Source organism: Arachis ipaensis, chromosome B2, assembly GCF_059453495.1.
Source record: "Arachis ipaensis isolate K30076 ecotype BB chromosome B2, ASM5945349v1, whole genome shotgun sequence".
NCBI classification, from domain to species: domain Eukaryota; kingdom Viridiplantae; phylum Streptophyta; class Magnoliopsida; order Fabales; family Fabaceae; genus Arachis; species Arachis ipaensis.
Window position 1 is genome coordinate 104,390,003 of NC_142437.1, and position 24,684 is coordinate 104,414,686.

At 27.9% G+C, this 24,684-nt stretch overlaps 3 protein-coding genes across 5 annotated transcripts; 1 reads left to right on the plus strand and 2 right to left on the minus strand.

Annotated features, from left to right (window-relative positions):
- The first annotated feature begins 6,968 nt into the window (after nucleotides 1–6,968).
- Nucleotides 6,969–10,045, plus strand: LOC107625627 (uncharacterized). 2 transcript variants are annotated; one of them, XR_015904809.1, is made up of 6 exons: nucleotides 6,969–7,246; nucleotides 7,595–7,670; nucleotides 8,201–8,423; nucleotides 8,546–8,708; nucleotides 8,860–8,925; nucleotides 9,714–10,045. XR_015904809.1 is itself a non-coding variant. In XM_016328313.3 (6 exons), the coding sequence occupies exons 1-5, from the start codon at nucleotides 7,118–7,120 to the stop codon at nucleotides 8,874–8,876; spliced, it is 462 nt and encodes a 153-aa protein (XP_016183799.1). In that variant the 5' UTR covers nucleotides 6,972–7,117; the 3' UTR covers nucleotides 8,877–8,925; nucleotides 9,714–10,045. The 2 variants fall into 2 exon arrangements, 1 of the variants encoding a protein (XP_016183799.1); XM_016328313.3 differs by having other exon boundaries at nucleotides 6,972–7,246; nucleotides 8,201–8,379; nucleotides 8,648–8,708.
- Nucleotides 10,046–11,369: 1,324 nt separating this feature from the next.
- Nucleotides 11,370–12,743, minus strand: LOC107625629 (uncharacterized). Of its 2 annotated transcripts, none has more exons than XM_088503652.1 (2): nucleotides 12,281–12,743; nucleotides 11,370–12,203 (listed from the first exon to the last, which is right to left on the minus strand). In XM_088503652.1, exons 1-2 carry the CDS (start codon nucleotides 12,644–12,646, stop codon nucleotides 12,171–12,173), a joined length of 399 nt encoding a protein of 132 aa, XP_088359778.1. In that variant the 5' UTR covers nucleotides 12,647–12,743; the 3' UTR covers nucleotides 11,370–12,170. The 2 variants fall into 2 exon arrangements, with proteins under 2 accessions (XP_088359778.1, XP_016183801.1); XM_016328315.3 differs by having other exon boundaries at nucleotides 11,370–11,541; nucleotides 12,304–12,741.
- Nucleotides 12,744–16,174: 3,431 nt separating this feature from the next.
- LOC107625628 (rop guanine nucleotide exchange factor 7-like) lies at nucleotides 16,175–20,542 on the minus strand. The gene is made up of 7 exons (XM_016328314.3): nucleotides 19,997–20,542; nucleotides 19,613–19,735; nucleotides 19,356–19,510; nucleotides 19,010–19,084; nucleotides 18,623–18,916; nucleotides 17,994–18,350; nucleotides 16,175–16,908 (listed from the first exon to the last, which is right to left on the minus strand). Exons 1-7 carry the CDS (start codon nucleotides 20,391–20,393, stop codon nucleotides 16,417–16,419), a joined length of 1,893 nt encoding a protein of 630 aa, XP_016183800.1. The 5' UTR covers nucleotides 20,394–20,542; the 3' UTR covers nucleotides 16,175–16,416.
- Between the last annotated feature and the right edge of the window lie 4,142 nt (nucleotides 20,543–24,684).

A 24,684-nucleotide genomic window follows, 5' to 3' on the forward strand; every position in this document is an offset into this window, starting at 1 on the left:
ATCATGACATCGAATGGTAATAAGAGAGGATTAAAATTAACAAATTTAAGGCCAAAGAAACATGTTTTCAATCATAGCACAAAATTAGGAAGGAAAATGTAAAACATGCGAATTACATGTATAAGTGTGAGAATAATGGATAAAATTCGCTCAATTCAATACAAAATAAACCGTAAAATAGCGGTTTATCAATCTTTCCACACTTAAACATTAGCATGTCCTCATACTAAACTCAAGAGAACCAAAAGAGTGAAGAGGGATGGTAGAACTTATGCGATGCAACCTATCTAAGTGCAAACTACTTACATGCGTCTAGCTATTCTTATTACTAGCTATATATATATATATAGCTAGTAATGGGGCTAAGGTAAGGGTGAGAATATATGTATGGCCAAATGAGCTATCATATGAATCTTTGACTAACCTAAGTTCTCACCTAACACATACACACACTCTATACAATTCTAAAATCAAGCTTAGCCACCCAAAATCTCACTTTTGCATATTTTCACACTCATGTATCAATTCTAATTCCATCACATATGCATTGATTTTCTTATTAAACTTCACACTGGGGTAATTTTATCCCCTATTTATTTATTTCTCTTTTTTTCTTTTTTTTATATATGAAAGCATAATACATCAATGCATATGGTTTCTATAATTTCACACGAGTATACACCCAAATTCTCAATATTTGTCAATAAAAACTGTTGAGTTAAGAAATTAATTAAATTAATTAGTGATGACAAATATTGTTTTTGGGTAAAATAAATAATTAGTGTTGAGTAATAATAATTATATGTTACTAATTATTTATTAAACATTGTAGGCCAAAACTTTGTCCAACAGCCCAAAATAAAATAAAAATAAAATGTCAAGGCTAATGGGTTGGTTAGTCAAGTGGAGCCCAAAAGAAACAAAGTCAAAGAAACCAACGGGCTGAACTTAAGAAGAAACTGATCCAAGCCCGAGTTGATTTCAAATCCCTCCATCTTGCTTCCAAAGCAACGTTTCTCTCTTCTCTGTCTCAGTCAAATCACAGAACTCAGAAAAAGTAAGAAAGAGAGCTTAGTTCCTAAGCTAGTCGTGAAAGAAGAAGGAAAGAGAAGGTTAAGCAAAGAAGGGTAAGGTCTAATCAACCATTTCAAACCATATCAAGAAAAGATCAGAAGGTTAAAGGTAACCCATTTCCTTATACATGCAACACACTTTCTTCTCTTCATCTTCAACTCCCTGCCACTCCGTTTTGAGCTATATGGAAAAGAGGATTTCTGTTCCTCACTGCTGTGTATCTACGATCACAAGTGATTCTTGGAGACCAAGTAGTTTCTCAATGGCTCCGATTTGGTTTACCATTGAAAAAAACTCTTGTGGTTGCTGTTTTATAGCTTTCAGTCAAGATAGAGAAGTCAGAAGCAAAGTTTCCACTCTGAGGTTTAATGAGAAAAAGTGAACGGCTGGGTTGGTGAAGCTCAGTGTTCAAGGAGTTGACCTAGGAAGAAGAACCAAGCAACATGCAAGGAGATAAAAGAAGCTTGCTGTTCATTTAGAAAGTAAGGAGAGATAACCCAGTGTATTGAGTTTTTGTTCTGTAAAGAAGCTCTCTGAAGAAGTTCCTCTACTTGGACAGTGCTTTCTTTCAAAAAAGCATTCTGCCAAAAATGAAGAACTGAATCAGAGACATGCAAATCTGGTTTATCACATAGCAAAGAGGCTGTTGAAGAGTCAATCTCCTTCATGTTTTACAGATTGTAATGTACTTTTCTATGTTTATCTTTCTGTAATTTCTTGAGTGAAAGGAAAAGTGAGAGATCTCAAGTAAAATCTATGAGTGGAAAAAGGCTGAGTGAAACACTTGAGAGAAAAGCCTAGAGTTATTTTCTGATTTCTTTAGGTATGTATGTGTCTTGTATCTTGTACCTGTGAGGTATCCCTTTCTTAGTTGGGTTAGCACTAAGAGTAAAGAGTTAGGTATTAGCATAGCCAATGTCAAGTTAGGTTAGAACTTGAGTGTGAAAGGATTGTATCAATCTTGTGGAATTGGTGTATGTAATACTTTTAACTATAGTGGAAATTCCTCCATTGTTGTGGAGGAGACTGGACGTAGGTTGCATTGCACAAGGCAACCGAACCAGGATATATGCTGGTGTTAGCTTCTCTCTTCTCTGCTGAGTTCTGTTTTCTAATATTCATAAGACAAAAATAAATTATCTCATAAATTTTCCGCTGCTGAGTTCAAACAGAAGCAGAATTGAAAGTTTGTTTTTAAATGGTCATTTCAGTTAAGTAAAAGACAGACATAGATTCAACCCCCCATTCTCTAAGCCTACCACAACCTTCAAAAACAAAACACATTCTCATTAACCAAAGTTCTCACATTTTCCCACACTTAGTTGACACACACTCACTATCTTAAGCTAACCAAAGATTCAAATAGGACAATTAATTATTTTTCCGCTTAAGACTAGTGATGTGGTAATATAAAGAATAAAAGGGGGTTAAAAGGACTCAAAGTGGCAAACAAAGGCAAATGAAATGGTAGGCTATTTGGGATAAGTGAGCATAATCAAATAATGGCCTCAATCACATGTTTGCATGAATATACACTAAATAATGGACATATAGAATGGAACAAACCAAAGATTACAATCATAGAGAAAAAAACACACAAGAATCAAAATCATGGTTAAATAATGTAACCATGCAATTAAGCTCAAAAACTCACGGATTGTGTGTTCTTAGCTCAAAAACCATATTCCAAACTATATATATACATTATGCAAGTTTCAAAAAGTTTTAACTCAAATCAATTTAAATCTTAAATACCCTTTCTAAGAAAAAGAAACATTCCTTGAAAATTTCATCAATTTGACCAACATTTCTTATATATATATATATATATATATATATATATATATATATATATATATATATCCTAAATGACCGTCTTCATGAAGTGTTTCCTTGAGCGGAGTGTTTGGGTTAATGGTTTATTGGATCTTATGCTCAGCCATGGTATGAAACAATTTCGGGATTCTCACATACGGCGCCAATGTTCGTACCTAGCTGGTGATACGTACTTAAGAGAATCCGAGATCCCGATGTGTGATGTTTACAGACCAGGCCGAATGGACAACTTGCAAAGACACTCCGAAACTTAAGTCAGCAGTACGTTTATTAGAGATAATGTGTCTTGTCTTACCTGCTTTTGGGGGCCCAGTTTTATACATTCCTTGGGTATCTGTTGAACAATTATTGTCTCGGATTTACATTTGTCTTACTTTTCGTTTTCCTGATTCAGAGTTATTTCATTTACGTTATCTATGTTCCTTGTCTGATGTTGATAACATGTGATCTTGTATGGCCGGATTCTTATTTTCCGTTATTGTCCAAAATAAAATTAGACTAAATAAATTAAATTAATAATTAAATAATGACAAAAAAATAATAAATTATGATAGTTCTAGCATTTTTGATAATTAATAACTCAAAACATGTTCATGTGAATCAAATATAAATCCAGTGTATGCATTCAACAAATCCAGTGTATGCATTCAATATAAATCTTAAATATGAGAGTGAATTAGGTCATCAGGAAAATTTGCCCCACCAAGTTTTGGGTCCGACAGGATAATAAGATAGATAATAAGGCCATGTTAGGAGTCTCACCCCATTGCTCCTCTCGCTTTCTATATTCTATACACCCTTGTCCTTCTTTCTAAGTAATATATATGTGCCTACAATAATGAATCCAATGCTAAATTTAACCGACAAAACAAGCCAATCTTAGAATGGACAAGTCCATAAATTTCTTTTTACCTCTTTCTATTCAATACGCACGCACGCACTATGTTTTTCATTATGTAATGTTTAACATAAAAATTGGAAAATCGTTTTTGGATATCCAAGTTTTTTTACATGGTATCAACACTCATTTTATTATCATTATATATCATTGTGTTTTCATTTTAACATCCAAATTCTTCTTTTGTAAATTAAATTGTGCATATTTTTTCTTTTGTTTTTTACAATTTTTTTTACCGAATAAATCAATAATTAATTTATTGTGAATTAAAATTTTATTTAAAATTTTATTATTAATTAATGAATTACTACATATCAAACTTTTGACATTTATTTAAACAAACGAATAAATATTTTTAGATGCATATATTATCTCTCGAAATTTTGACACAAATTAATAAATTAATAACAAAATTCAACTAACTATAGTTTGATACAGAAATTGCTTTCTCTTTTGCAAGTATAATTGTCTTTTAAAGTTTTGACACATATATTAATAATGGGGAATGCTAGGGGACAATGATTTTGTTGAACAATATGAACAACCACCAATCAAATAAAAACACATTACACCTTTAAATTAATCCTCTAAATTTTAATATTAAAATAATCATCCGTACACTAGTAAAATGAACATCCAATATATCTATTGTTTATATTGTTTAATATTTTCATTGTTTACCTGTATCTTTCCATTAACAATAGAGTTAAGTATGATTTTAGTTCTTAAAGTATAAGTTGAAAATTTTTTTCGTATTCAACCTTTTTTTGTATACAAAATTGTTCCTAAAATTTAACTTAATTTTAAAATCGTCCTTACTTTAAGGACCAAAATCATACGGAAATAGCGGCAGAAGTAGCGTAGACAGCTTCTTTTTTTTTCCTTTTCCTTTCTTCTTCTTCCCTTTCTCATTCGAAAGAGTAGAAACATTTTCTTTCTCTTATTTTTTTAATTTTATAATTTTTTTGTTAAAAATAATTTGGTCTAAAATTTTAATATTTAAGTAAAAATGATGATTTTAAAACTCGGTTTTAAATTTTAAGGATAATTTTATATACAAAAAAAATTTGATGACGAAAATTTTTTTCGGTCTATATCTTAAAGACCAAAATCGTACTTAATCCTTAACAAATCAACAGATATAAAAATTAATTTTTTTTAAATAATTGTCTTGAGTGAAATGAGAACCGCCTTCAGACTGGATGAAATTACTTGAAATTCTAATACATAGTACATTAAAAAATTTCAAATGAAAAAGTTAACAATTTTTTTCTTTTTATAAAAGAAGTCAAGAAGAGTTACAATTTGTTAAATCCACATTAACTCATTGACATATACTATTGGAATACAGTCAAATGAGACTCATAAATAGGTCAAATCAATTTAAAAAAATCGATCTATGAAAATGTATTTAATTTATATCTTTTATTTATGTAAAAAAATGTTTACCATAAATATTTAAGCATACATATTCTGTTATTAATAAAAATAATTAATTTAATTTGGAATAATATAACATTTTTTATAATATCAATGTATTGCCCCACCAAAAATGAAGCTCAAATGTGGATTGGGATCCTATGAAATTTATATTCATTAAAATATTCGGGGGTAAAGTTAAGAAAAAGCTTGTAGGACTGTAGGGGAATTCTCAAATGAAGTGAAAATAAAATACTTTTATTGTTGGTAAAATTTGAATTTTACATTGAACTGAAAATTATTGAACCAATTAAATTAACCATTTTTTAAATATAAAATAAAATTAATAAAAACAAAAATACTCTTAATAAATATTAATTTATTTATTTTAGTTTAAAAATTGATTGATTAAGTTAATTTAATAATTCTCAATTCAACAGTTTTTTTATTCAATTAACATAATTATATATATATATTTAATTATATAAAAATATTATTTTTTATATTAATTACATAAATAATTATTTAAAATATTAAATATGATTGAATGACTCTAGATGATGCATTAAAATTAAATTTTAATTATAATACTATATCAAAAAATATATTTATTTCATGGTATAACTTATATGTGAACTTTTTGTTTTTATATTGGAATGACAATAGTATTTTGTTGAAATGTAAATTATTGGAGTATTATTCTTAAATGTAAAACCGTTTAATTAAAAAAGTAAAAATTGAATTGTTTGATTTGTTAGAGGTACAAAAATTAAACTTTTTAATTTGTAGAAGTACAGAAATTGGACCATTCAATTTATATTAAAAAAATTAAAAATAAAAAAATTAAATTCTAATTTATATATATTTTACAATTTAAAAAATACAAAAAGTTATAATATTAAAATATATCATTATTTTATTGGTGGTAGTAAAAGGTTGGAATTTTTTCTTGTGGGTTCCACCTCGATGACTTACTAACCCGACGTGGCTAACAGAAAAAACAGATAAAGAAATTAACAGAGTCACTCTGTTTCATTCCCTTGTCTCTTGTCTCCCACCATTTTGTGCCAACATAATAATAATAATAATAATAATAATAATAATAATAATAATAATAATAATAATTATTATTATTATTATTATTATTATTATCATTATTATTCACCGATAATATTCATTAATTGAGAAAAATGTTTTCTTAATATTAAACATTATATGATAGCTAATTGAAGACTTTTTTTTTTTTTTGTATATTTAACACCATTGATCCAATTTTAACATATTTAATTAGAGAGTCAAATCAGTCACCAAAAAAAAAATTAGAGAGTCCAATCAAAACACGTAACACTATCTTTAACTATCACCCATGGTCAATACTTTTACATTCTGAATGAATCTCTCTCAATTTTTTTAAGACTTCACGGTGTATCTTTTCATCCTTATAAATTGGTGTGAGCACCGTTTCTTCATAATAATAAAAGAAAAAACACCCCCTCCCTTAACTCTTGTGTTGTGAGAGAAAAGAGTCTCCATTCACGTGTCTCTCTTCCTTTCCTTGCTCCTCTTCCTCCTCTTGTTTCATTTCTCGTTTCCATTACCCAATATAATAATAATAATAATAATAATAATAATAATAATAATAATAATAAATGATTTTTATTTTAATTCTTGCCTGATATTAAGGCCATTCTCAGGCGGTGGTTGATGTATCTTTGTGGGGTTGTTGTTGTCATTATTATTATTCAATAATAATATTATAAATTAATATAAATATATAAAGAGAAGAAGGCTCTTAAATTTAGTTAAAGGGTGTTGAAGTGATTCTGATACAGTGGTTTTAGTTTTTAAAACTTGCAAAGAGAGAGAGAGAGAGAAAAGAAAAGAAGAAAAATGGAAGCAAGGAAGCAAAAGGGTACTTCTTCTTCTTCATTTTCTTCTGAGCTTTTTGGTTCCAAAGAGTCTCAACCATCACCTTCTTCTGGGATTTTTGGCTCTATATTTTCTCCTCAGTCACCTAAGGTCAATGAATTTTCCTTCGTTTTTCTTTTTTCATTCTTATTTATTTAATTTATTTTATTTCTATCTTTCTGCATTTCATGCTTAGGTTGATGATGATTTCTCTTATGTAACAGATTTTCTTTTACTTTTGCATTTGCTCTTTGATTTTCTTTTTGTTGTTCCTGCAACATAATTCCAAAGAACAAAGATAAGCATTTAATTTGCACGTGAAGATGAACTAAATTCAGTTAGCTTTTCCAAGTTCTTTGAATCATCATAACAAAGTTTTCATTGCATATATATGGACTCATATTAATAAGCATCTCTTGGTGTTTTTTTTTTTAATTTTATTTATTTGTGTTGATTCAGGTATTAGGTAGAGAATCTCTGCGTTCTGAGTTGAATGGAAAAATTGCTAATGAATCATTGAAAATTCGTAATCAAGGTAAAGTTCTCTAGGCGTAGACTCAGTTTTTTTTTTCTAACATTTTTTGTTATGTTTTAAGATGAAATATTTGCCAAGATCACATAATATTATATTTTTCCTTCTATTTTCCAAATTTTCCTAATTTTCCTTAATGCAGTTGCGTGTGTCAGTTATCTGGTCCATTAATAGTGGTCTTGATTCAATTCACCCAGATAAATATAATTTTTTAATATACTAATAAGATCATAATAAAACTTATTTCGGGACTATAAATTATTTATGGACACTGACATGCAGAATTCTCATATAAAATTAATAATTAAGAATTGTTAAACAAAAATTTAGTCAAATTTATTAAATTATTTTTAAATATCAACTTCATAAATTATCTAATTATTCTTAAATATCAATTTTACAATAATACAAGTGCACGTGAGTTTTCGTCATTATTTATTGTTAATTTGACCCATTTAATTCACATACATGAATCTTGTTATTTCTTTTTTGGTTTTATGTTGTTGATGGTGTGAATTGAATGAATAATACAGATGGAAACTCGAAGGGAAATAAAGAAATGGAAAGTGAGAATAAAGCGAATGAGGATATGAGTTGGATGTATGAGGATCAAAGGGTTCAACCATGTCACCTTAGTTCATCGATCATGTATGGCGCTCAGGACATATATTCGCAGCCTCAGAGTACACACAATTCAGGATACACCTCCTCGGTGAGTCCATTCCATTAGACTTACTCTTACTTTGTCACTATATCGCTAGAAATTGACCAATCAAGTGTTGTCACGTGAACTCAACTCAATAAAGTGAAGCTTATTATAAGATAAACAATCACACAAAATAAAGACTCAACAAAAGAATGGATATCTTACAAACTAGATTTTATTTTATTTTATGTATTTTATTTTGTCTATGTTTTCAGGACTAAGAATGCCTAACAATTTTTTTGTTTTTTGTTTTTTTTTTTTTGGTGTTTAACAGCTCAAGAACGAGGGGCTAGAAGATGATTCAGGAAGTGCTTCAAGAGGAAATTGGTGGCAAGGTATATTATGTTATGTGACATATGCATGAGTTACTTATATTTTTATATCATCAAAGCATGCATTTGCAATGTGAAAAATTGATTATGGTTTGTATTGTTGTGTCACAGTTTTCCTTTATTCTGATGTTGTTTTTGTTGACTTTCTAACCAGGGGGTCTGTATTATTGAGAAGTCACTCTTCCCAACAGAGATTATATATATATACTCCTCAATCAAGGTATATGATTCTGTGAAACTATGGTCAAATGGCAATATTAGATATTTGTTACTCTTTTTTTTCCTGTAAAATCACAAATAAATCTATGAAGATTTACATTTTTTAGACAAATTAATTTCTAAAAAAATATTAATAAAATCTTTTATGATAATAAATGTGAACAAGTTAGTTTAAATTAAGACTTTCTATCTTAATTATAGGGGTTAATTTAGAAGTAATATATTCATATTTTTTATCTTAAAAGATTTTATTAGTACTTTTTTAAAAACTAATCTGTTTAAAATATAAATCTCAGGAATTTATGTGTCACTTCACTTTTTTTGTTTTCCTTTTAGACTTTTAGATTTAGTTGGTTTGAAAAGTAAGAACTCTCAGAAGTGAAAAAGAGCCAAGACTTATACTCCGGGACTTGTTTGGTTTCTGTTTTTATTCAGTTATTTGTGAAAAAATAATGATAATAGAAGATGAGATTTTGTTGTTTTCAATTTTTCTTTCATTAAATATGAAAAGATTCAAAATACTGAAAATGAAAATGAAGAATTATTGATCGAGAGGAAAATAAGAGGCAGAGGAAAAGATGATAGATAACTAATGGTTGTATTTTCTAAATAAAAATTGTAAAACGAAAATAAAAAAATAAAAACTCATAAAGAAGAAAACCGGCCTTGTATATATATATGTGTGTGTGTGGACACAAGAATTCTAGTTATATACTTATATTTCTATCCTCCATGTTCAGATTGTGATTTTTGTTGTTGTTGTTGTTGTTGTTATTCATATTATTGCAGGTATACATAGGAGGATATAACATAGCATTATAGCCCATCTTTTATTATATGGAAGAAACTATATACAGTGTAGTCAGAACTCAGAAGAATGTTGTTGTGTACAACTAGCTAATTTATGCGCTTTCAACCTTTAATTTCCATTTCTTTCTTTCTTTGTATGTAAAGATTATTATTATCATTATGCTTGGTAATCTTGTTATGATATATAGCTTTATATGTAACATTAGCTACAATTATATGTGGCTGAAACTTATGTTATTATTTTGCCCTGCTTTGTATTTCACCAATGACGACTGGTTTTGGAACAAAATAGGTGTTATTACTCTCTTCAACATTTGAGTTTATTGATAGGTAAATTATATGGTAAAGATGTAAGTTTACAGATTTTTTCTTTAATAGAATGAAAGAGAGATTAATAAGGTAGAACCCATATTTTAAATAATAATAAAATAATAAAAAATAATTATAAAAAGAATTATATTTTTTCTCTATACCACTCCAATTTGTACAATAGAATGATAATACTATAGTTGTTTTCTTTAAAGATACTAACATAGTTGGTTATTCACATTAACTAAATCTTCAACATCCATTTATTTATTCCTTTAGTCTCTTAATTGACCAAGATCAAATAATGATACTCCAATGTGATAGTAGTATCTTTAGTACTATAATCTATGTGCAAGATAATTATTTGACGAACAAAGTATTAAAACCTAAAGGCATAGGTTCATGAATCATTTTCAAACTATATCATCCAATACAATGCTTAAACCCTTCAAAGATGGTGGGTGGGTATGTGTGTTGTGGCCTCATCTATGAAAGCATAAATGATCTAGAAACATGTCAAAAAGCTTGTTAACTAAGTAGTCAATTCCATTTGTTTTTAAAAGGGTTTCTAGTCTCTGGTTTATTCCCTCATCGAAAACATAGATTTGTCCCATTCACCTATCCTTATCCTTATCTATTATTAATGGTAGCCCGGAACAATAACTCCTAAGAATCCTTCTGTTTGGCCATTGGAAAAATGATATTGGTTATTTGTATGAATTTAATTTTGATGTTCTGTGTAAAGAAATTTTATATGTATATTTTATTATGTATTGTTATATTAGTAAAAATAATTATTTTAAATAATTAATATATGAATGATTATTTAAACGAATAGATGTGATTGAACGACTGTATAATTTACACTGTTTGTATTAATATGTATTGTTATATTAGTAAAAATAATTATTTTAAATAATTAATATATGAATGATTATTTAAACGAATAGACGTGATTGAACGACTGTATAATTTACACTGTTTGTATTAATATTAAATTCTATTTGTATTTACTTTTGTTAAATACCATCATGAACTTTTTTTTCCCTCAAACTTTATTTTTCCTCTGTTTTCTGGTGTCTAATATAAAAAATGAGTTCATATGATAATATTTGGTAGTTGAAGAAGGTTTTTTTTTTTCTTTTCCAAAGCAGAGTGTTAAGGTAAAGATATGAGACATAGTTTCACTATTTAGCATATCTTAGTGGCAATGTGAATGGAATTATAAGATTCCAATATTATTAGATAAAGATAGGGTGAAATTAAATATGGAATTTAAAGTATAAGAGAGGTGTAGAAACATTAATTAAGAGTGAAATGGCATGGTTTGTGAAGGACAGTTATAAACTGCCAGCTATTATTATAAGAAAGTAACATTACAAAGTTACAAGGAGAATACAACAAAGTAGTGATCACATAGAGTAGTAGCTATCACAGCTATGGAGCCTTCAAATCCAGTCCTCCTTTTTTCACCAACAAATTTATGGTAGAGTGTAAGCTGCAAAACTCACCAATTTTTTTTATGTGAGCAATAAAATCTACTTGTTAGATCAAAATTGGGACTCACTAAGTCACTATTCTACACACTATCGCCAAAAAAGAAAAAAAATAATAATAAAAAAATAAAAAATAAAAAAAATTGTGAGATACATGAATACATTTTTAAAAAACTCTCTTGTTAAATAGTAGATTTTCAAATTAAATAAGTGCACATATCATTTCTATATTTTAGTGTTCAAATATTCTAATTGTCATATATATATGTACATCAAAATTCAAATTAGCATGGATTTTTGGTTAATTATATAAGTGTAAACTGTGATGCTTAGGAAGATTGTATCTAAACTAGAGTTAAACCAAATATCAATTCTACGAACTGCCTAACTTTTATTTAGTTGTAATCTGTATATATTAATTAGTATATTTAAATGGATATTTCTCCGTCATGATAGCATAACTAGAGTTAATGTAAAAATAAAAAAATAAAAAAAAAAATTAGTTAATGCTGATTTAAACGTAAAACAAAAACAAAAAAATGGTGAAAACTCAGTCGACTTCACGTGAAGTGGATAACTAAGAGTCGTTAGATAATTTGACTGATTTGACTAAATTTTCATCTAACGGCTTTCAACTATCAACTTCACGTAAAGTTAATTGCACCTGAATTTCCATAAAAAAAAAATATTGGTCACCTATAATTTTTTTTAAATCTATTTAAACTATAATAAATGACAAACAAGAAAAGAGTTCTTATACTTACGTCCACACTTGTAACCAACGGGGCGGTTGGCAAAGTTGCAACGCTTGGGGATGGTGATGGCAATCTTAGGGTCGACGCCGGACATCTTGGCCGTGTTAGAGAGCAGAACGGCGCAGAGGCAAGCTGGGTTCTGGCCAAATTTCTTGACCTGAACACAGCAACTCTGCGACACGCTCGCATTCTCATCTTGCGCTGCTGTGGCGCAAGGTGCTAGCTTAATAGCCTCATTGTCTGGGGTAGTGTTTTTCCCACATTCCCCAGCACCTTCCACTCTATAAATCTGTGAGATGCTAGCAATGGCCACAAGGCCAAGAATGAACAACATCTTAGTGTGACCCTCCATTTTCTCACAACTTTCTTTTTTCTAAGTTACTATCAAGTGAAGTACTTAGTAGTTAGTAGTACTTAGATTAGATATTTCACATGCAAGTGCAACACTACCTTGGACATTATGAGGTTTTTATAGCCCAAAAAAGGCACATACTAAAGTGCTTATTCTAGTCACACCCACCTTAGAATAATGGAGCTTGCACTAGGAAAATTGTTGGATCGGTTTCTTTTTGTTAACAATTGCACCACTTTTAAATATTTTTCTTACGGGGAATGAAATTATAAATTAGTCTCTAATAATTTTGTAGTGGACAAATATATCTTTAACAAAAAGATTAATAAATTGATCCTTGATCTTTTAGAATATTCAATGAATTATTTTCTAACAAAACAAATGAACAAATTACTCTTATTTTTTAAAGTTTTAGTGATACGTATGTTCGTGATACGAAAAGTTCAAGTATTATTTAGAAGATATTAGTTTATATTTTTAGAATATTTTAATTTAATTTGATATATTTTTATTTTATTTATTTAATTACTAGATTGGGCCTTATGTTTATAAATTTTAGAGTTTTCTTTGTTTTAACCTAATAAGATGTTATAAATATCTCTTTAGCTATTGTAATAGTAGTATAGAATGATTTAGAGGTTTGAAAACCCCTTTTTGGTTTCGTAATAAAATCATGATGCAAACAATTGAGGTTGAGGAGTTCCTCTTTTGTTGCATCGGAGAATTGGGTAGAAGGTTAAGGAGTTCTTTCATTCAATTCCCAAATATGGCGTTGACAAGTTAGATTGAGAAGTCACTTTCTTGTTGCGTCAAGAAATTTGATAGAAAATAAAGTGATTCTCTTTGTATTCAATTTTAACCTATCTTTTTTATTTTTATTTCAATTACAAATTATCTTTTCTATTCAATTTCAATTCTTGTCTTGTTTATCTTTTTATTTCTTTATCATTTAGAGCATTTAATCTCTAATAATAATAATACTATTTTTGAGGAAAAAAAAGGAATGATTTGTCATTTTTTAAAAAATATTAAAAATAATTTATATTTTATATTTTTATCAAAAAACTAATTTGTTTAATATTCAAAAAGATCAAGGATCAATTTGTCAATTTTTTATTAAAAACTAATTTACTTGATACAAAATAATGAAAAGACTAATTTAACATATAACTCTTTTTTTAATTAATATCTAAATTCTATTATCATAATCTCAGAAATTTAGTTTAAAACTTTATGAACGGCCTATCTCAATACATAATTACATATCAATTCAATTTTCTTTTTAATATCTAAAATTTCTTTCTTCAGTTGCTCCACTTTTGCTATAAAAAACTGGTGTGAACACAATGTGGTTCATTCTCTTGTCTAATCAAGGTTGGTGAGATTGCTAAAATAATTCTGTAAGTTGTTGAGATCATTCTAGATGCTGCCATTAGTGCATTGCTCATATTATGTTAATCAGAAGAGCATTTTATTCTGCCAACTCATTATCACTTTCCTCTTTATTAATTGAAAAATGAAAGCACTCGCTAAATTCCTAATCAATCAGGTAAGTCACAAGTGCGTTCAAACTGAAAAACTTATTGGGGTACTAATTAAGAACCAAACTTATTTTTATAAAATTGAATCCTTATGTGCTAGACAACAAAGTAATTCTGTGTTATTTGTTGGTTACCCAAAAAAAAAAAAAGAGTTTAATTAAGACATATATCATTATAATTATTTTTCTTAAAGAAATCCAGAATGAGTCATCTTTTCAATAATTCAAATGTAATCAAATGAAAAATTTAACCTTAAAAGTATATTAATTGTTTAAGTACTTAATTTTAATTTATTATTATTATAAAATGACTTTTATATATAATAGATTCTATTTTTTTTAAGAGTAGGTACAGAAGATGCATAGGTTGATGGAATGCAAGGAGACGATGTTACCGATTGAGTACCTTGGAATATACTTGGATGTGAATTTGAGACCTGTGAAGACATGAAAATCGATTATTGATAAAATAAAGTAAAGATTAAATTTGTAGAAAGCAATTATTTTCAATAAAGCTGAAAAGATGGTTTTTATCAAATCTATTTTGAATAATTTACCAATTTACTATTTAAGTGTGTATAAGATATCAAAGATAAAGGTAGAGAGGTTTATTATGTTGTAGAGAAGATTCTTTTAAGGTGAAAATGATGGAAAAAATGAGATGATTTAGTGAAATAAGGTGAAAAGTAGTGTAGATACCCAAAAAATTAAGAGGACTGAACATTAGTGATGCAGTAATTAAAATATAACTATTTTGTTTAAATAATGCTGATACTTTTTAAAAGAGGATTGTATTTTTTTAAAAAAATTGTGTGTTCATGCAATAATTTAAATTTTGATGAGATGCTTTCAATTCAAACATTACCAAAAAGAAGGGGTCCGTGGAAGAATTCTTTTCATTTGCAAATAAGGAGCAATAGGTGACAAACAGATGATTAATGGTTTGACTTTGGAGTTGGGGAGTAGAAGAGAATTCGTTTTTGAGATGATAATGTACAGTAACTTAAAAGATATTTTTTTGGTTTCAAACTAAAAAAAAAATTCTAATAAAAAAGTGTGGGTTTTGGAATAGATTAGAATAGACATGAAAATTTCAATAGAAAAAGAAACTGTACTACTGCGAAAAGAAACTGTGTAATTAACTAGACTAAAAAAAAAAGATAGAATTGTGCAGAAGTTCGATAAAAATGATATTTTTGCTACTAGTTTATTTATGCAGGTCTTGCTGACAAATATTCTTTTGGAGACTATATCTAATTACAATATTATTAAAATTATATGAAAAGACTTAGTTCCACTAAAAGTTGAAGTGTTTACCTAATTTATTTTAGTTGACAGAATCAATATGAAGAACAAATTGAATAGATTATATGTTATTAATAATAATATTTGTATATTATATAAAAAAATATTAAAAATGTGCAACATTTGTGTTTTAGTTGAGTTTATCTGATAAATGTGGGGTGATTAAAAATTAAATAACAGTTTCTATAAAAAAAAATTAGAAAAAATGGCTAATTTGATTCTTTTCTATCATCTAAAATACTCAATTGAGAAAGAATGAAACGATTTTTCATAACAAAAATTATTGATAGATCATTCATATGTTATACAAATAAAGTGATGTTAATCTTTTAATTTGTTGACGATAATGTCAAAAATAATTAAAATTTTATATTTTTTTTAATGTATCTATTTATTTTTTGCTCCATCTTATTTTATTAAAAAAAAGTTATAATAGAAGCATATAAAAAAGTTTAGAGTGATTAATAAAGAGTAAATAATATCAAGACTTTTTTCAATCTAAATATGTGAATTTTTTGCACTTCTCATGAGAAATAATATTTTTCGAATATAATCATCGTTATATTGTATGTCAAAATATTATTTATTTCTTGGTAAATGATATGTAAAAGAAAGCCATTTAGATAAAGATATTAAAAATGTATTTTTTTAAAGATATTTTTAAATAATTAAAATTTTAACACGATTAAATTGTGTTATTTTTATTAAAATTAGACAGGACAACTCAATTCCTTATATATTATTATTTAACAATGGATAAATAACATGTCAATATATAATCATACAATGATTATATTCAAAGACATGTTTTTCATTTCATTTACTTACAATGACGGAGGAAATATGAAACACCAAAATTAAAATTAAAAAAAAAATGTGGAAATGCAGTAATGCACCATCAAAGTTCAATAAGACCAAAAGCATTTCACTCTATCCAAGCCTGTTCCAATGCTTTATGCTTGACATCATCATCTGTGCAATCACTTGCCTCTGTTTCACAAGGTGGAACCTCATCATCAAATTCTGTTAATGTTGGAACTAAGTTCTCAATTTCACATCCATAGTCCTTCCCTTTTCTATCAATGCTAAGAAAATCTGTCAAAATTATTCTATTAATGTTACTATTAGTATTATTGGTCATCGATGATTTTCCTCCCTTTGCAGGGCAAATAACCCCTGCTTTTGGTGTTTCAAGACCTGATTTATTATTATATGATGAAGTTGTTGGGACATATGGAACTGAAGAAATATGATTGTTGTGAGTGATCAAACCAAGTTTTGGGAGCATTGAGAATTGATCTGAAGAATGTTTGGTCAAGTCATCCACATAGAGCACATCATCAATTCTTGCAACAATATTTGAAGCCAAACTCTCTAGTACTCTAGAGTAGCTCTCTAGAATTGATTTCCCAACATCCTATATTACAAAACAATTTGAAGAAGTGTGGTCAAAATTTTAATACATATAGCATATCCACTATTTAAAAAGTATAATCGACAAAATAAATTATAAAAAACTCTTAGAGGACAGTAATTTTTAATATTTTTTGTTATTATTTGATCATTATAAATATCAAATTATTTTTAACAAACAAATTTTACTAATTCATATGTGTAAAACTCCTATAAATATGAGCATAAATTATTATTGATCAAGTATTGACTAAATATAATAATATTTGCTGGAGATATAGGATTGTTTATAAATTATATAAGTAGCAAGTGTATAATTTTTAAATCTCAGAGAAAATCAAACTATGGTTTTATGAAAAGAGAGGAGATAGATTAAACTTTGCCAAACTTTGTTCTAATTTAAAATATATAAATATAAAACTATTGCAAAAATCAATGGTTATCATGTAGCTTTGTATGTATAAGTTTGATTAGAAAATACTAAAAATAATCAATCTTACGTTTATATCAAAGATTAGTCATCGATCATACATCGTATATAGAAATATATATTTAGTATCTTTTAATTTTTTTTATTTTACTATTATAAATAAATTTGATTATTCGTCTAAGATTTGATTATTTTACTATGATAGATTTAATTATTTAGTTAAAAAAATATATAAATTAATGTGCAAGTATAAAAAAAAACATAATAATTAATTTGATGTGTAATTTTAATAAGCATAGAGTATTTTTATATGAAAAAGGAGTGAATATTACTATTCTGAAATGGATAATACTAGGTAATCAATAATTTTTTTGAACAACATGAACAACTACCAATCAAATCAAAACACACTACACCTTTAAATTACCCACCTAAATCTTAATATTAAAATAACCATAATGAACATCGATATATCCATTGTTCGCATTGTTTAGTATTTTCATTATCTACTTATACTTTTTCTTCTAAAATTTATAATATCATTCCGAATTTGAAAGATACTATCTTCAATACAAAACTATTTATATCAAGATTTTATTAAATTGGCAGTAAATTATTAATTTGGGAGTTATTGGCTGAAGTTAATGGATAATACCAACCTTGTTGCATTGGATTTTGCATGTATCTAATGCAGTTTGAGGGAGAGCAGGAAAACGCTGCTTCAAGGAGAGCAGAAGCGTTTCTGCTCTCTCTATAAGCAGTTCTCTCTTGTCACCTTCAAGGATTAGATCCTTGAACATCTCCCATGAAGATCTTGAACTGTATCTGGTGGCGCGATTCGGAAGCTTCGAGTTGGTCTTCTTGTGCCAGATATAAACTGAAGCCTCAACTCTGTTGGCAACCTCTATTGCTTGATGCTCAGAACATACATCAAGGCACTCTAACAAACACTCTGGAGAAAAATTCTCTGATGTAATGTACCTATAAATTACATCTCCCAAGCTGCCTCTTGCTGTCTGAAAACAAAAAATATGGATGGGTTGGAACAATATATAATCTCAACATTATGTTGTATTTTCCATAATGTCACTAAATCACAAAGTTTGAGTTAATATAGAAGAGAAAGTAAGTTGAAAACTGTTACATGACGATTTAATCAAACCTGTCAAATCATCTCTCGACCTTTAACTATCAACTTTATATGAAAAAATCAATCACAAAGATATGAAGTTTAAGGTATAGAATTAGTATTTGTGGATGATACTATGATGGATGATTCATATCACACCTTTGGAAGAGAGTCCAAATATGCATGAGGAACCTCCATTTCAGCAAGAGTGGTGCTGTTAATAGCCATTGCAGCTTTGAGTATTTGGCTTGCGCAATCGCGCTTGTGCTGCAACTGCTTTCTTGAATTCTCGTGTAAGCCATAGGGTGGAACTTGAGGTACAGGAAGCCACCATTTCTCCTCTTGTCGCTGCACCACTTTTCGAAAAGAAGACGAACCGTCATCCGTATCCGGTGCAAGAACACCTTGCTCTACATACCTGAACTCAGCATTGATGAAACCATCTAGTATTTCCTATGAAAATGCGAAAACAAGAAGAAAACTAGAATGGGTTATTTTGAAATAAAATTGATTAGTGTTCATTGAAATGCAATCAAGAAATCTTACAAGAAGCATGTTATCTAATTTTCGCAGAGCAGGAAGATTGACATAAAGATCTGAACGTGGTCTGCAAGTCATGACCTGTTTCACATTTGAGAGTTAATCAAACGGAATTTATTTTTTGAAACAGGGTATTTTCTTTATCATTCGATAAAACTTTGGACTTAAATCAAGTAAGTCCAAAAAGAGAATGAATACTAAAAGAAAAACAATTTTTTTTTGGTTTTTCAAGTAAGTATCTTTCAAAACAAAGACTATTCCATTGTGAATTAGAACTTCATTTAAGAGTTTATCTATGAGTAAACTAAAAGAAAAGCATATTATGATTATTTTTTGTGAAGTTGTGTTAGACCTCAAGCTTGGTTCCATCTGGAAAAGTTTGCCATGTAGGTTTCAATTCTACGACATGATCGGCGACGGAAAGTAGCCACTCTATCTCTCTTCTCCACATTGCTTTCTTCTCCGAAGTCAGGGGTTCCAATCTCCAGAGTTGTCCAAACAGGGTGGCTGCAGCAGATTATTCAGGAAATTCATACCATAATATTTAGCAAGTTAAATAACAATTAGAAGCAGGAACATGGAAAAAACTTCTTTCAAATTCATACATACCACAAAGATTAGTTATGGCATTGGATATAGCCAAGGCTGTAGGGACACCATTTCCACAACCTGACATGTCTTCTCCCAGTAATAATTTTGCAAACCTCTCCTTCATCATCTCAACTTCCATCACTGACAATGAAAATTGAATTCTTAAGAAATATAATCCAACAAATTCTTTTTTAATATAAATTATCAAGGAGATTACTTCATCTGCCATTACATACATAAACACAAACAAAAACAGTTAATTGAAGATGGCCGATAACGGTTAGATAATTTGATATATTTAACTAAATAGCCACTTTATTTTTTGGATTACCTGAATGTCTTACTATACATAAAAATTAAACTTGATTAGTTTATGCAAATAAATACAAAATTTCTCATTACCAAAATCCTTTTTCTCTTCATCTTCACTACTTCCATTTGGACTTTGTGTGTAATTTGAGTCATCCATTTCTTGATCCGGAGACCCCATTGAAGGTGGTGAACATGAATGCTCCTCAGCACTACTTTGACCATTATGTTCTTTCTCAGATGACACAAATTCAGAGCCAGAACTGGATTCAGCAGCAAAAGTAGTCTCATTTTTGCAGCCATTCTCATCACATTCTTCATTCACTTCAGTAACTCCATCCTTCTTAGCTTCTTCATTCCCTTCAACAACTTCACTATTATTGATCTCCATTGTAGCTTTCCCTTCTTCAAGAAAACCCGGATCGGAATCGAAGACCGCGTTGTTGTTTATCAGCATGCCATTGTAGTACATAGTAGGCCTTCCCTTCATGAAATGCAAACTCTCAAGAAAATGAGACAACAAACAAAACCTCAAAACTGAAAATGGGTTTTGTTTTTTGTTGGGTGAAGGCACTATCACCTTCCATAAGTCGTTAACGGTGTTTTTGAAAGTGAAGGGTAGATAGAAAGAAAGATTGGTGGACCATTTTTTTGTGTGAGTGCTTATTATTACTTATATGTCAAGGATCACTGAAGTGAAACTCAAATTTCATGATTCATTATGATTACTCAAGGATTGCTCTCATAACATATGATCTCACGAGGCGCAGAAACTTCCATTCTTCAACTCATTTCCATACCAGAAATTCTTATGCCGTTTTGGAGGGACATATATATTGGGTTAATCCTAGTAAGTGTTTAAATTAGTGGTAGATCATATTGTAAACAATTATATGGTGAAAACTCAGGTGAAGTCGCGTGAAGTTGATATCTGAGAGCGGTTAGATAAAAATTTAGTCAAATCAGTCAAATCATCTAACGGCTCTCAGGTATCAACTTCACGTGAAGTCAACTGCACCTGAGTTTCCACCCAATTATATATTATCTATCTTAATTGTCGTAACAAAATCGTACTTGCACATAAAAAATAGTCACTAAACTAGTAATTATATATTTATGTATAAATACATATAAAAATTCAAAAATGAATTGGAAGGTCAAACCTAGATCTTTTCCTAAGTAAACTCTTTATTCATACTAGCGGTTCAACGGGCACGATAAATTATTAATTTTTCCTAAATAAACTTTTTTATTGTTTTGAAGAGATTAATTTTTATAATTTTATTTTTTATTTATAAATTGTTAAATAATTAAAAAGTTAAGAATATAAAAATTTAAAAATAAATATAAAAATTTTATAGGTTATTTAACTTTTAAAATGTATAAAATTTATAAATTTAAATTAAATAAGATATTAAAAAATTTATTATATTGTTATTATATATAACAAAATTAAGATAAAGATTTACAAACATTATTTACAATAATTATTTATAAACATTATTAAATTTATTTATTTATTTTTTCAACAATATTTAGTTTGAAGTAAAAATAATTTTTTATGCAATGTTGTCTTTAGCTTCATACATATTTTTAATAAATAAAAATATATATTTTTTTAATTTTATATTTAATTTCTTAAATTATCTTTAGTCTTATTATTTTTTAATTATTAATTTATATTTTTATTATATTATTTTACTGTGCCACGTAGGCACGTACTATTCTTTTCTCTTACTATTATTCTTTATACACATATCTAATATTGTCTCATCGCCACTATTATATTACCTTATTCTCTTCTCATTTCTTGTTTTCTTCTTCTTCTTCTTCTTCGTCTCTTTCCATCTCCTCTTCACTCTATCATAATCATTTTTATGTGTTGTTGAAGTTTTGATAAAATAATTTTTTTGTCTCACTTAAATATTTAGATGTATAAAAACTATAGTTATTTTCTTAATTTGCCTGATAAGTCATCTTATTAATTTATTAAAAAGAAATTTATGACATAAATCATTCAAAATTTTTGCTCAAATGATCAAAATTTGTAAAATAAATTATTTAAAGACAAATGGTGCCTACAAAAATTGGATACCAAATTTTGATATTGACTTTATATATTGGTATAGATGGTTATTTTCATATGAAGTTGTTAATTAAGATCGTTAGATAATAATTGTCAAATTATCTAACGGTCTTTAATTAACAACTTCACATACATAAAAATAATTGCGTGTGAATTTTTATCATGTTTAATTCATTTTTAATATATATTTTGTATTTTATCATTTAATAACAACAAAAAAAGCTTTTTGTGTTGTTGGATCAGCTGAGAAATTGAAAAAAATTTTAAAAAAAATAAATAAAAAATATAAAATAAGAATATACCACATTTAACTAAAAAGAATTTAAGATATAAGATTAATGATGTCTCATTTTTTTAGGTTAATTCTTTGTAATACTCACATTTGCTACTTATAACGTGTTTGAAGGAGAAACATAAAAGTCCCAAAATCATTTCAGTGGAATGTAGTAGTTCGTTGGAGAATTTATGAAATTATTAATGGATTTTTTTCAGAAATAAAATTAAAAAAAAATTATATTTTTTCAAATATCATTTTTGAACTTTAATGCTCCAACTATATATGGTTTTTTTTTTTAGAGCAAGTTCGCCGCAATCCGGCGAACTCTATAAAAATTATAGAGTTTGTCTTGCTCAAGCAAACTCCTCAACTTTTTTAAATCCCATGTTTTTAATCATTTTAATCCATTATCATCATCTCCAAATAGTATATAGATCTACAAACAGTACATAGGAGTACACAAAAATACACGGACAATGATAATAGTTGCTATTGTTAAATATGGTTTATTTTTTTAATTTATAATTAAAAAAATTCTTGAAGAAGCCATACTTGTTGTTTTTGTATTTTTGTGTACTCTTATATACTGTTTGTAGATCTATATACTATTTGGAGATGATGATAATGGATTAAATTGGATTAAAAATGTAGGATTAAAAAAAGTTGAAGGGAGTTCGCTGTGGATAAGACGAATTCTATAATTTTTATAGAGTTCACCGGAAGTGCGGCGAACTTGCTCTAAACAAAAAAAAAATAGTATTTGAGGAATTAAAGTTCAAAAATAGTATAGAAAAAAATATGAATTTTTTTATTTTATTTCTAAAAAAAATCCAATTATTAATGTTATTCACTAACATTTAGTGCTTTATTAATGAAATTACTTGCATGTAATTGAAGTATATTTAATCGGTTTTACCGGAGATCAACTGTTCTTTAACTACCAATCAACAAGTTGTAAATAAGTAAAGATTAAAGAGAAAGAAAGAAGTATTTAAAGGAAGAAAAAGATGTCTTGGTTCTCAATTTTTTTCCCCTCTCTTATTTAACATGTGTGTTTTTTCAAGAGAAATTATAACTATTTATTTTCATTTCTTTTTTGTTTATAACTTACGAATCTTATAAAATTTGTGGTTGTGATATGTAATTTATTATTAAGGTCGGAGTATGCAAGGATTTCTTATTTAGTGATTATTTTAAAAGAAAGAATACATTATTAAAGTGGTTAATTTTCGTATAATGAAGAAATAAATGTTTAATGTGTTTCTAATGTATTTGTCGTATATCTTGACAAGAGAACAATTTTATTTCCTTGTAAATTCTTGTAATCACACATTCAGTATTGATATAGTTATATAACTTTTTATGTAAGTGCACGGTTATAAATTTATAATGGAGATAAACCACTATGCAAATTAAATCATAATGAAAAAATGATATTATAGTTAGTTTGAGTTAGTTGCAATTGAAGGCTGTTTAATTTGTAAGTAATAACATAATTTGTAACTTTCCTTGCAAGGCTTTCCCTAATATTAAAGCTTTTTTATTGTTATAAAAAGCTAAATGCTGGTTGTTCCAACAAATTGATGAGTAGTGAAAAAGACAAGAGATCCTATCAAAGGCTAACATAACAACTAGTTCGGTTAGGACTAAAACAAGGAAAAGAAAAGATAACTTCAACCTCAAGAATGGTATTAATGTCTTTGGTTCTCTATATGTTGCGTTTGTGACAATCACATGTTCAGCATAGTTCTTTTAATTAGAAAAGGCTCCATTTCAAAAGTTTCGAATGTAGAGAGTTAGTGGTTTATGGTCATTTATTTATTGAATGAATTGAACATGGATGATTGTTCTCGCTTCTATTAAATGTGCATCTTGGTCACAAAGAACATCAACATATCGCGAATTGCAACAAGGCTGTGAATAAATGAGAGGCCAATAACTTGTACTTTTTCTTTTTTTTTTCTTTTGGCTGAAATTTGAATATCAAAGTGGAAGGAATAAAATATAGGGCTCTCTCAACTCAAATTTGAAGTAATTATTAATTTTAGTGGTTATTTAGCTTGCATAAAAATATTTTCACGTGAAAATAATAATTAAAATATTAACACGTATTATATTAAATAATTTAGTCAAATATTGAACCATCTAATAGTTTGTGATTATTATCTTCACACATGTGAATATCCACTTTAATTTTTATGTATGGAAACGTAATTTTCGAACGATCAAGGCCAGGGACAGATCCACGTTTGTTTGTGTGGGGTCAGTTGCCCCCATTAAGTTTATAGAAAAAATTGCCCTCATTGTTATAGTAAGTATATATGTATATAGATAATTGCCCTTATTGTTATAATTCATTTGTCTCCTATACTTTAAAAAAAAATTGTGTAAGAAAAAATTGTTATTAAATATTAATAC

Coding starts and splice junctions, on each gene's coding strand:
- LOC107625627 (XM_016328313.3), top strand. CDS start 7,118: ATGGAAGCAAGGAAGCAAAAGGGTACTTCTTCTTCTTCATTTTCTTCT. Junction 7,247..7,594: donor TTTCTCCTCAGTCACCTAAG/GTCAATGAATTT, acceptor GTGTTGATTCAG/GTATTAGGTAGAGAATCTCT. Junction 7,671..8,200: donor ATTGAAAATTCGTAATCAAG/GTAAAGTTCTCT, acceptor TGAATAATACAG/ATGGAAACTCGAAGGGAAAT.
- LOC107625629 (XM_088503652.1), bottom strand. CDS start 12,646: ATGGAGGGTCACACTAAGATGTTGTTCATTCTTGGCCTTGTGGCCATT. Junction 12,204..12,280: donor AGTATAAGAACTCTTTTCTT/GTTTGTCATTTA, acceptor ATGGAAATTCAG/GTGCAATTAACTTTACGTGA.
- LOC107625628 (XM_016328314.3), bottom strand. CDS start 20,393: ATGAAGGGAAGGCCTACTATGTACTACAATGGCATGCTGATAAACAAC. Junction 18,917..19,009: donor AATTAGATAACATGCTTCTT/GTAAGATTTCTT, acceptor GCATTTTCATAG/GAAATACTAGATGGTTTCAT. Junction 16,909..17,993: donor GCAAAATCCAATGCAACAAG/GTTGGTATTATC, acceptor TTTGTAATATAG/GATGTTGGGAAATCAATTCT.